Source organism: Ambystoma mexicanum, chromosome 12, assembly GCF_040938575.1.
Source record: "Ambystoma mexicanum isolate Mex_15411 chromosome 12, UKY_AmexF1_1, whole genome shotgun sequence".
Classification (NCBI taxonomy): domain Eukaryota; kingdom Metazoa; phylum Chordata; class Amphibia; order Caudata; family Ambystomatidae; genus Ambystoma; species Ambystoma mexicanum.
In genome coordinates, this window is record NC_090936.1 from 583,759,090 (window position 1) to 583,771,788 (window position 12,699).

The 12,699-nt window shown below is 51.4% G+C and overlaps 1 protein-coding gene across 1 annotated transcript in view; it reads left to right on the top strand.

The window, feature by feature from the left end:
- The window catches only part of RHOD (ras homolog family member D), a 155,454-nt gene that overhangs the window by 41,660 nt on the left and 101,095 nt on the right, over positions 1-12,699 (top strand). The window contains exons 2-3 of the mRNA XM_069628940.1: positions 3,913-4,000; positions 6,192-6,301. Of these exons, the coding sequence (XP_069485041.1) occupies positions 3,913-4,000; positions 6,192-6,301 (198 nt within the window). The remainder of the gene's footprint in view (positions 1-3,912; positions 4,001-6,191; positions 6,302-12,699) is intronic.

Here is a 12,699-nt window from a genome sequence, read left to right on the forward strand (position 1 = left end):
ACTGCTACATAATCATGTTTTCCACCCATCAAGGTTTTACAGCTATAAGAGGCTATGTTTTGGAATCTCATTGGCAGCAGGGGTCTTCCAACACAAATTAAGCATGTTCTAGACAGACAATAGTGCTGTGCATATGGAAGGTTTCACATGCATATTGTTGTGTGCATTATTCACAATATTTAATGAATTACTATCTGGCCTGCCTCCCTTGCCCTCCTCCTACCCCCACCTGCGAGGCTAAGAACCTCTGGGTCATCTTCGACTGCACGCTTTTCTTTTCTGTCCACATCTCCAATGTCTGTAAAAAGTCAAACTTCCAACTGCACCTAATCAGGTGTATTCTGCCTTTCTTCTCCTTCCCCAGAAGCTCACTGTATCTCCAGCCCCGGTTCTCTCTAGGCTGGATTACTGCAACAGCCTCTTTCTAAATCTACCTGTTTCTACTCTCTGCCCTTTGCAACTCATCCAGAACAGGACTGTGAGACTTGTCCTGGGCCTCAAGCCCTGGGATTGTATCTCTCCAGCCCTGAAATCTCTTAATTGGCTACCAGTGGTTGCAAGGATTACATTCAAGACCCTTTGCATTGTCCACAAGGCTTTCTGGGGCCTGGGTTCAAAATACCTTCAACTCCCCCTCTGCAAATACCTTCCCTCTCGAGCTCTTCGCTCCTCCTCCTCCTCCAACTTACAGTTCAACTAACACTGCATTCCCCCCTGCACCTGTCCCTCCTCTCCCACCTTGTCATTCATGTGCTCTGCATTCTGCATGTATCTGAGAATGTATTATGTAACTAAGCATGTTGTCTTGTAATAGCGCCAAAATGCCATCTGGCTGCTGCGCGCTTTGAAAATGTGATTAAATAAATGAATAAACTCCCTCAGGGTCAGTCGTTTCTCAAAGAAACGTGCTGGGGTAGATCTCTGTCTTCGACTGGGGCCTCCCTCTGGAACAGCCTCCCTGCCACTCTGAAACTTGAGGAGAACCATCTCCGGTTCCGGAAGCACCTCAAGACCTTCCTCTTTGCTTCTGCCTTCTCTCCCCTGTTGAGCTGTTCTGCTTTGGCATTGTGCACCTGGCTACCCTCTGGTTTCGGGCCCAGATACTTATGCACTCTGCCACGCACCCGCACTGCCTCCTGGCAACCCTTGCACTTTGGGGCTGTATCTGTAACCCCACAGACCCCCCCCCCTTTTCCCTGCACTTATCAGACTCCCCCCGGTCTGTACCTTTAGCCTAGCACTTGCCACTTGCTGGCTGCACTACCATTAGTTGTTGTTTCTCTTCCTATGCGCAGCACTTTCCACTCCCCCCCTGCACTTTCCCCCTTTCCTCTCCCCTGCACTTGCACGTTCTCAATGTCACTGGGCCTAGTAAGATCGTTGCTTTTGTTCTCCCTTGTTCCCCTCCCTTGCCTCATCTTGCTCTGAAACACATGTGTATGAGCGCGATACAAATAAAATATCAATATCAATATCATTTGATCTGGATTTATTTTGATTTACCAGGCTCCTTGTAACTCATTGACTATGCTCACTCATATTCTAACCGTGTGTCCCAGAAAGTGGTGTGTGCTGCTTCACAAACCACCAATAAATACAAGAAAAGGAAAGTAGAATGGATATCCCCAGTGTACAGCAAACAACTGAAGCGGTCCCTAGCACAATATGCACACATAGCCTAAGGGGTCCAATTGAGACTCACAATTATTTTGTGGGGTATAACTTGGAACAATGATGTGCTTCGAAAGTGACATAGCGCAGTTTGTTTTTTAAAAAAAACAACTGCAGATATTTGTGTGCAGTTTCTATGGCAAATCTTGGAAAGGACCAATTAAGCCATCTGAGGTTCACAACAGGGATACAACGTAAGAGGTGTTAGAGCGGCCCATCTAGTGGTGCAAGGTTTGTGTAAGTGTGTTCTGTGCAAACGTACCAATTCAATTAGCGTTCATTCCTGTACTGAGTTTTCCTGCACGGTCGCTCACTCTTTCTTTTATCCCCTTGCTATGCTACCCTGGCGATATATTTAGCTATTTTCACTTTCCACAAGCACTGGTCTCGCCTCAGCACAATAGCTTCTATCTCCGACCACTTCACTGCTCTTTCCTTAGCCCTGCATGCCAGGACCAAAACAAGGCAGTAGGTGCGGTCAGGGATCGATGGACAGGCGCCCTGATCCTCCTGCTGTCCCGCTTCATGCACACTGGTGATCCACCCTATTACTTTAGGTGCCCAGTAGATCTCACCCAGTTTGCTGGCAGAAGCCAATTGGGTGATCTAGTCAGGGAACCTCCAGGTTCCCTGAAGAACTGGACCTATCCTTCAGTTTCTATGGCGGTAGCATTGTACCGTACCTTACCTTTCCGCTTCCAGTGCCATGGAAATGTTTCCTGCGCTTCAGGTGATATGATATGATAGGTTATTTATAACGCGCTTAATACCCAGAGGTTTCTAAGCGCGGACCCGGGGATCGAACCTGTGTTGCTCGGTGTCGTCATGCTTCCAAGGCGAACACGTTGCCCCTGAGCTATCCTCCCGACGTTCAGGTGCTTTGGAGATTGTACAGGCCCAGACCGGCCCACTTTAGAGTTCGCACTCTACCCTCCAGGTCTACTCTAATTCTAAACCCACCCTTGTGGGCTGCCTTGGGGATCTTTTTCAGCCGTGAGGTTTCTTGGAAAACCCTTGTCTAGTGCCCCGGTCATGTCTCCTGCCACATTCAGGGACTGCTTCCCATCCCTGTCAGCAGCCTTTGCTTTGAGATCACACTTCCCCCTCTCTAGAGTCCTGGACATCTTACCATTCTCCTGCAGGTGCCCCGATGGTGTCATCTCACTCCTGTACCGTGCTTGGCATATCATACCCACCCTGTCTCAGGTACCCTGGAGAGTCCACCCTAGCCCTACAGATGCCCTTGTGATCTGACCCTACACACTCAGCTGCCCTGAAGATCTCCCCCACCCGTCTTCATATAATAATGACATCTCATTGTTCCTGTTATGCATCCGGGAGATCTCCCCCTACCCCTCAATCTGCATTGGAGAGCTCCCATTATCCCTGCAAGTGCCCTCTGGATTCCTCCCATCTTCCGTGATGTACCCCTGGAGATCTCGCCTAAGGAATTCGGGTATCCCGTGACTCTCCCCATTCACAGAATAATAATCGTAATCAGGGGTGTTGCTAGGTCTGGAAAAGATCCGGGGCTACGCTAATGTCCTGGCTGTCGGGACTCATGGCTAGCTAGCCTTTTGGTTGTAGCTCCTGAGCTTCTATCTGGGGCTGCAACCAAAAGATCCGGGGCTATAGCCCCCTCTTCCCCCCCCCCAGCAACGCCCCTGATTAATCATTTGCCGTCTTGCATCATGGTTCACTACTGTCTTTTCCCCATGTGTGTAACATTGCACATTACAAGGCTTTCTATTGCCCAACTCGGTTTATAGTCATTGCATCGAATGCCAAAGCATTGAATGCCTTACCATAGAAAATAATGCATCGAAAAAAAAGCATTGAATGCATTTTTTTCTTTTTTTTTTAAATGGTGCCCCCCGCCCCTCTTTTTTTACCTCAAAAAGCCATTATAATTAAAATAAACCCTTTACCATTCGATGCATTTTTTTCGATGCATTTTTTTCTATGGTAAGGCATTCGAGGCTTTGGCATTCTATGCAATTACCAGATACTGCGCAATTCACTGGCCCTCATTGTATTGAGCTCAGAAGAATGACTTGCCAAATCTGTTATGCCAGGAACCAAGCCTGTGAGGCCAGACTCGCACACACATGTCAGCAGCAAGAGATGAGTACCTCATTGAGTTATCTAACTTGTCCTCTCTCTCTCGCTTTCTCTCCCTGTGCCCCTCCCCTCATGATGTGCATCCAAAGGTAATTCTTTTTTTGTATCTCTTGCCACTAGGTTTACGTGCCCACCGTCTTTGAGAAGTATACCGCCAACTTCCAGGTGGCCAGCAAGAGTGTGGAGATCAACCTGTGGGACACAGCAGGTAGGCAAGCAACCATGGTCCAGGAGAGCAGGTGGTCCTTAAGCGCTGGGGGGACAGGGTGTGCACCTGCGTGTGTCTGCATGTGCGCCTATGCCTACTTGGTATGACCTACCCTATAACGCCCAGGGCAAGAAGTTGTAATGCCATCCTATATTTTGGGTATATATCTATGTATGTAGATATTGCTGAAATGCATCTCCAGAACGTAGATAGCAAATTACACAACACACGCAAAGTTGCTCTATCTTGGTTCCTTGCTATTAGGTTGTGTGTCAACTAGTTCCTGTGTGGAGGTTGGTAGCATTTTCATGTCGATCTAATATTGGTGAGGTGAGGGGGCCAGAGCGACCATGTCCTTATAAAGACCGAGATACTATCAGGACCAGTTCTTAAAATGTCCAAACATGTTTTTATACAAACAAGTGATCGGATTCAGTGCAGGAGCATCGGTCGAGCATTACAACTCTCATTTCGAGACAAGTGGAATAGGAGTTGTAATTGTAATGGGTTATTTATAACGTGCTTAATACCCCGAGGTTTCTAAGCCCAGACCCAGGGATCGAACCTTTGTTGCTCGCATCGTCTTGCTTCCAAGACGAGTTTGTTGCCCCTGAGCTATCCTCCCGAGACCTGCCGGATCCATTTCCTACCGGCACAGGGAGCTCCTTTCAAGGCAGATCTGCAGAGACGTTCAGTGCCTCGCATTCATTATTTCCCAGACTGAGGTTTACCCTGTCCAAGGAACACATGTACAGCGCTATGTACTGGAAGGAAATGCTTGTCAGCCACTGGCAGTTCCTCTGCCTAGCATGTTCCTCCATTGCTTTTCTGCAGGAGTGGTCTAGTCCTCATCCGCCCTGATGGCAATGGAAGCAATGCTAAACCTGCGGCAGCCTTGGTGAGAATCCTTTACCAGGTGCATCTTGGACATTGCCCAGGCTCCCGGCCAGTAAAGACTGGGCTGCCCCCACTGAGTCCACATGAATGTACCCAGAGTGTGCCCACTTCTGTAATGGCACTGATGAGGTGTTTTGGCGAGCAGACGCATCCTTCTCTGGAGGGACCATGGGTGAGTGGCTTTCATGAGCGGAGGCCATGAGAGGGAAACCTTTGAAAGAGTGTTAGACCTCACACTTGCACCTTTTTCATTAAACTGGGAATCCTCTTCTCGGGTGTGAAGTGGTCTCCTAACCTACCCACCCCCTATCCCCCTCCCCCCTCCTCCCTAAACTCATTCTCTTCTGGCCCTGACACTAGATATGTGTTCATTGTCATCGAGTATGGAAGAGGGTGCAGTTTGCACGGATTTCCAAAATGATTCAGAGCGGAAATACACGCCCATAACAGTTAAATGGCTAAAGGTGGCCACCCCAGGAACAGCGTAGCAAGTTGGAGCCTGGCACCACATTAGCCCTCGCCATTCTGAAAGCGAGTACTCCTTGTGCTGAGTAGCAGTAGCAGTGCCTGCCTGCTTCCTTCTCAGATTCCAGGAGCACAGGGTACCTCTGTTTTGGGAGTACTCCTTCAACGGAGGGATTGTTTGAGGCTCTCCGTGTGTGGGTAAACCCTCAAACCATAAACCAAAAACCTAGAATGCTCCAAGATTCTCATGAACATCTCAAATATAGAATCCAAAAATTACAAAAAAGTTAAAATTAGAATAAAAACATCCATTGTCTGGATGAAGGGGGAAGAGTGGTGAGAAACCCAGAAACAGTATTGCTGGGTAAGGGTAAAGAGTGATTAGAAGTTACCCAACCCCGATTATTTATATTTATTTGATTGTTTTTTTGTTATCTTACCTGAGTTCAGTTTCCAAGCAGGATCCAGGATTCGAACCTGTTTTGCTCTGCGTGGTCTTAGACCATGGCTGGCCCTGTGCTATCCTCCGTTTACAATTCCTCAATTAAGAAGTGTGCTTAGAAAATAAATTAATAAAGCAGGCTAGTAAGGTGAACTAAATAATATTGGTTTAAAAATCACTTGCACGACGGTATACTTTAAAAAAAATACTGTTAAATATTATTATGCCTGCAGTAGGGAGCCATTGTATCGTTTACGATTCGCCTTTTATCATTCAATATTTACAATGCTCTATTATTTTACTTTCAAGATGTTCACATTGAGGCTTGGTGTGACTGGGGTTAGACTGCGGTGGGCACAGCTAACACGTCTTATTTCATTCCTTCAGGCCAGGAGGACTATGACAGACTTCGCCCTTTGTCCTACACCGGCGCAAATGTTATTTTAATCTGTTATGATGTCACAAACCCTGGCAGCTTCGACAATGTTCTGATAAAGGTAAAGTTAATCAACCCTCCCCCAAACACACACTGCGCTCCCCCATTCTCCCCCACATCATACACTAATTCAAGCTCCCCCATGCTGCCCACACACAGCACTCCTACACCCTCCCCACACCCAATGCTCTTCATTCCCCCCACACACAGCACTCCTACACCCTCCCCACACCCAATACTATTCATTCCCCCCACCCACAGCACTCCTACACCCTCCCCACACCTAATACTCTTCATTCCCCCCACACACAGCACTCCTACACCCTCCCCACACCCAATACTCTTCATTCCTCCCACACACAGCACTCCTACACCCTCCCCACACCCAATACTCTTCATTCCTCCCACACACAGCACTCCTACACCCTCCCCACACCTAATACGCTTCATTCTCCCCCACACCCCGCAGTCCTAAACCCTCCCCACACCCAATACTCTTCATTCTCCCCCACACCCAGCAGTCCTACACCCTCCCCACACCCAATACTCTTCATTCTCCCCCACACCCAGCACTCCCACACCCTCCCCACACCCAATACTCTTCATTCTCCCCCACATCAGAACTCCTAAATCCTCCCCACACCCAATACTCTTCATTCTCCCCCACATCAGCACTCCTAAACCCTCCCCACACCGAATACTCGTCATTCTCCCCCACACCCAGCAGTCCCACACCCTCCCAACACCCAATACTCTTCATTCTCCCCCACACCCAGCAGTCCTACACCCTCCCCACACCCAATGCTTTTCATTCTCCCCCACACCCAGCAGTCCTACACCCTCACCACACCCAATACTCTTCATTCTCCCCCACACCCAGCAGTCCCACACCCTCCCCACACCGAATACGCTTCATTCTACCCCACACCCAGCAGTCATATACCCTCCCCACACCCAATACTCTTCATTCTCCCCCACACCCAGCAGTCCTACACCCTCCCCACACCCAATGCTCTTCATTCTCCCCCACACCCAGCAGTCCTACACCCTCCCCACACCCAATACTCTTCATTCTCCCCCACACCCAGCAGTCCCACACCCTCCCCACACCTAATACTCTTCATTCTCCCCCACACCCAGCAGTCCTACACCCTCCCCACACTCAATACTCTTCATTCTCCCCCACACCGAGCAGTCCCACACCCTCCCCACACCCAATACTCTTCATTCTCCCCCACACCGAGCAGTCCTACCCCCTCCCCACACCCAATACTCTTCATTCTCCCCACACCCATTACTCCTACACCCTCCCCACACCCAATACTCTTCATTCTCCCCCACACCCAGCAGTCCCACACCTAATACTATTCATTCTCCCCAACATCAGCACTCCTACACCCTCCCCACAGCCAATACTCTTCATTCTCCCCCACACCCAGCAGTCCTACACCCTCCCCACACCCAATACTCTTCATTCTCCCCCACACCCAGCAGTCCTACACCCTCCCCACACCCAATACTCTTCATTCTCCCCCACACCCTGCAGTACTAGATCCTCCCCACACCCAATCCTCTCCATTCTCCCCCACATCAGCACTCCTAAACCCTCCCCACACCCAATACTCTTCATTCTCCCCCACGTCAGCACTCCCACACCCAATACTCTTCATTCTCCCCCACATCAGCACTATTACACCCTCTCCACACCCAATACTCTTCGTTCTCCCCATACCCAGCAGTCCCACACCCTCCCCACACCCAATACTCTTCATTCTCTCCACACCCAGCACTCCTACACCCTCCCCACACCCAATACTCTTCGTTCTCCCCCATACCCAGCATTCCCACACCCTCCCCACACCCAATAATCTTTATTCTCCCCCACATCAGCACTATTACACCCTCTCCACAGCCAATACTCTTCGTTCTCCCCCACACCCAGCAGTCCCACACCCTCCCCACACCCAATACTCTTCATTCTCCCCCACACCCAGCAGTCCCACACCTAATACTATTCATTCTCCCCAACATCAGCACTCCTACACCCTCCCCACAGCCAATACTCTTCATTCTCCCCCACACCCAGCAGTCCTACACCCTCCCCACACCCAATACTCTTCATTCTCCCCCACACCCTGCAGTACTAGATCCTCCCCACACCCAATCCTCTCCATTCTCCCCCACATCAGCACTCCTAAACCCTCCCCACACCCAATACTCTTCATTCTCCCCCACGTCAGCACTCCCACAACCAATACTCTTCATTCTCCCCCACATCAGCACTATTACACCCTCTCCACACCCAATACTCTTCGTTCTCCCCATACCCAGCTGTCCCACACCCTCCCCACACCCAATACTCTTCATTCTCTCCACACCCAGCACTCCTACACCCTCCCCACACCCAATACTCTTCGTTCTCCCCCATACCCAGCATTCCCACACCCTCCCCACACCCAATAATCTTTATTCTCCCCCACATCAGCACTATTACACCCTCTCCACAGCCAATACTCTTCGTTCTCCCCCACACCCAGCAGTCCCACACCCTCCCCACACCCAATACTCTTCATTCTTCCCCACACCCAGCAGTCCCACACCTAATACTATTCATTCTCCCCCACATCAGCACTCCTACACCCTCCCCACACCCAATACTCTTCATTATCCCCCACAACAGCACCCCTACACCCTCTCCACACCCAATATTCTTCATTCTCCACCACACCCAGCACTCCTACACCCTCCCCACACCCAATACTTTTCATTATCCCCCACAACAGCACCCCTACACCCTCTCCACACCCAATATTCTTCATTCTCCCCCACACCCAGCAGTCCTACACCCTCCCCACACCCAATACTGTTCATTCTCCCCCACATCAGCACTATTACACCCTCTCCACACCCAATACTCTTCGTTCTCCCCCATACCCAGCAGTCCCACACCCTCCCCACACCCAATACTCTTCATTCTCCCCCACACCGAGCAGTCCTACACCCTCCCCACACCGAATACTCTTCATTCTCCCCCACACCCAGCAGTCCTACACCCTCTCCACACCCAATATTCTTCATTCTCCCCCACACCCAGCAGTCCTACACCCTCCCCACACCCAATACTCGTCATTCTCCCCCCACACCCTGCAGTACTATATCCTCCCCACACCCAATCCTCTCCATTCTCCCCCACATCAGCACTATTACACCCTCTCCACACCCAATACTGTTCATTCTCCCCCACATCAGCACTATTACACCCTCTCCACACCCAATACTCTTCGTTCTCCCCCATACCCAGCAGTCCCACATCCTCCCCACACCAAATACTCTTCATTCTCCCCCACACCGAGCAGTCCCACACCCTCCCCACACCCAATACTCTTCATTCTCCCCCACACCGAGCAGTCCTACACCCTCCCCACACCCAATACTCTTCATTCTCCCCACACCCATTACTCCTACACCCTCCCCACAGCCAATACTCTTCATTCTCCCCCACACCCAGCAGTCCCACACCCTCCCCACACCCAATACTCTTCATTCTCCCCCACATCAGCACTCCTACACCCTCGCCACACCCAATACTCTTCATTCTCCCCCACAACAGCACCCCTACACCCTCTCCACACCCAATACTCTTCATTCTCCCCCCACACCCTGCAGTACTAAATCCTCCCCACACCCAATCGTCTCCATTCTCCCCCACATCAGCACTCCTAAACCCTCCCCACACCCAATACTCTTCATTCTCCCCCAAGTCAGCACTCCCACACCCAATACTCTTCATTCTCCCCCACATCAGCACTATTACACCCTCTCCACACCCAATACTCTTCGTTCTCCCCATACCCAGCAATCCCACACCCTCCCCACACCCAATACTCTTCATTCTCTCCACACCCAGCAGTCCTACACCCTCCCCACACCCAATACTCTTCATTCTCCCCCCACACCCTGCAGTACTAAATCCTCCCCACACCCAATCCTCTCCATTCTCCCCCACATCAGCACTCCTAAACCCTCCCCACACCCAATACTCTTCATTCTCCCCCACGTCAGCACTCCCACACCCAATACTCTTCATTCTCCCCCACATCAGCACTATTACACCCTCTCCACACCCAATACTCTTCGTTCTCCCCATACCCAGCAGTCCCACACCCTCCCCACACCCAATACTCTTCATTCTCTCCACACCCAGCACTCCTACACCCTCCCCACACCCAATACTCTTCGTTCTCCCCCATACCCAGCAGTCCCACACCCTCCCCACACCCAATACTCTTCATTCTCTCCACACCCAGCAGTCCCACACCCTCCCCACACCCAATACTCTTCCTTCTCCCCCACACCCAGCAGTCCCACACCTAATACTATTCATTCTCCCCCACATCAGCACTCCTACACCCTCCCCACAGCCAATACTCTTCATTCTCCCCCACACCCAGCAGTCCCACACCCTCCCCACACCCAATACTCTTCATTCTCCCCCACATCAGCACTCCTACACCCTCTCCACACCCAATACTCTTCGTTCTCCCCCATACCCAGCAGTCCCACACCCTCCCCACACCCAATACTCTTCATTCTCTCCACACCCAGCACTCCTACACCCTCCCCACACCCAATACTCTTCGTTCTCCCCCATACCCAGCAGTCCCACACCCTCCCCACACCCAATACTCTTCATTCTCCCCCACATCAGCACTCCTAAACCCTCCCCACACCCAATACTCTTCATTCTCCCCCACATCAGTACTCTTACACCCTCCCCACACCCAATACTCTTCATTATCCCCACACCCAGCACTCCTACACCCTCCCCACACCCAATACTCTTTATTCTCCCCCACATCGGCACTCCTAAACCCTCCCCACACCCAATACTCTTCATTCTCCCCCACACCCAGCAGTCCCACACCCTCCCCACACCCAATACTCTTCATTCTCCCCCACACCCAGCAGTCCTACACCCTCCCCACACCCAATACTCTTCATTCTCTCCCACACTCAGCAGTCCTACACCCTCCCCACACCCAATACTCTTCATTCTCCCCCACACCCAGCAGTCCTACACCCTCCCCACACCCAATGCTCTTCATTCTGCCCCACACCCAGCAGTCCTACACCCTCCCCACACCCAATACTCTTCATTCTCCCCCACACCCAGCAGTCCTACACCCACCCCACACCCAATACTCTTCATTCTCCCCCACACCCAGCAGTCCTACACCCTCCCCACACCCAATGCTCTTCATTCTGCCCCACACCCAACAGTCCTACACCTCCCAAATATCCAGCACACCTACACTCTCCCCACACCCAGCAGGCCCACACCCTCCCCACATCCAATACTCTTCATTCTCGCCCACATCAGCACTCCCACACCCTCCCCACACCCAATACTCTTCATTCTCCCCACACCCAGCACTCCTACACCCTCCCCACACCCAATACTCTTCATTCTCCCCGACACCCAGCACTCCTACACCCTCCCCACGCCCAATACTCTTCATTCTCCCCACACCCAGCACTCCTACACCCTCCCCACACCCAATATTCTTCATTCTCCCCCACATCGGCACTCCTACACCCTCTCCACACCCAACACTCTTCATTCTCCCCCACACCCAGCAGTCCTACACCCTCCTCACACCCAATACTCTTCATTCTCTCCAACATCAACACTCCTAAACCCTCCCCACACCCAATACTCTTCATTCTCCCCCACATCAGCACCCCTAAACCCTCCCCACACCCAATACTCTTCATTCTCCCCCACATCCAGTAGTCCCACACCCTCCCCACACCCAATACTCTTCATTCTGCCCCACACCCAGCAGTCCTACACCCTTCCCCACATCCAACATTAATTCACACGCCCAGCACTCCTATATCCCCCACACACCTAGCACTCATACACCCTTAATACATCCAGCACCCCTACAACTTACTGGCATCCAGAAACCCTCTCTTTACCCCACATCAGCACTCCTACACCTTCCCATATAGCCAGCACTCCTACACCCTACTCCACTTACAGCAACCCTACACCTCAGCACCCCTCAACCTTGCCCCCTTCAGAACTCCTACACGCTCCTCCATATCCAACACTCGTACAACCTCCCAAACGTCCAAGACTTGTTCACCCCCCTCCATGTCCTGCACTCCTATACCCTGCCCCCACACGCAGCACGTTTTCACCCTCCCAGCATTCCTATACCGCCCACACCCAGCCCCCTTATACACTTTCACACATCCGACGACACACCTTCATTCTCCCTCATACCCAAGACTCCTACATCCTCCCCCACATCCAGTGCTCCTACTCCCTCCCTCAGATCGACACTCCTACAACCTACACCTTATGAACTCTCCTACACTTGCCCCCCATACAGCACTCTAACACTCCCCCACACAACCAGCAATCCTATCTCCTCACACTTTCAGCCATTA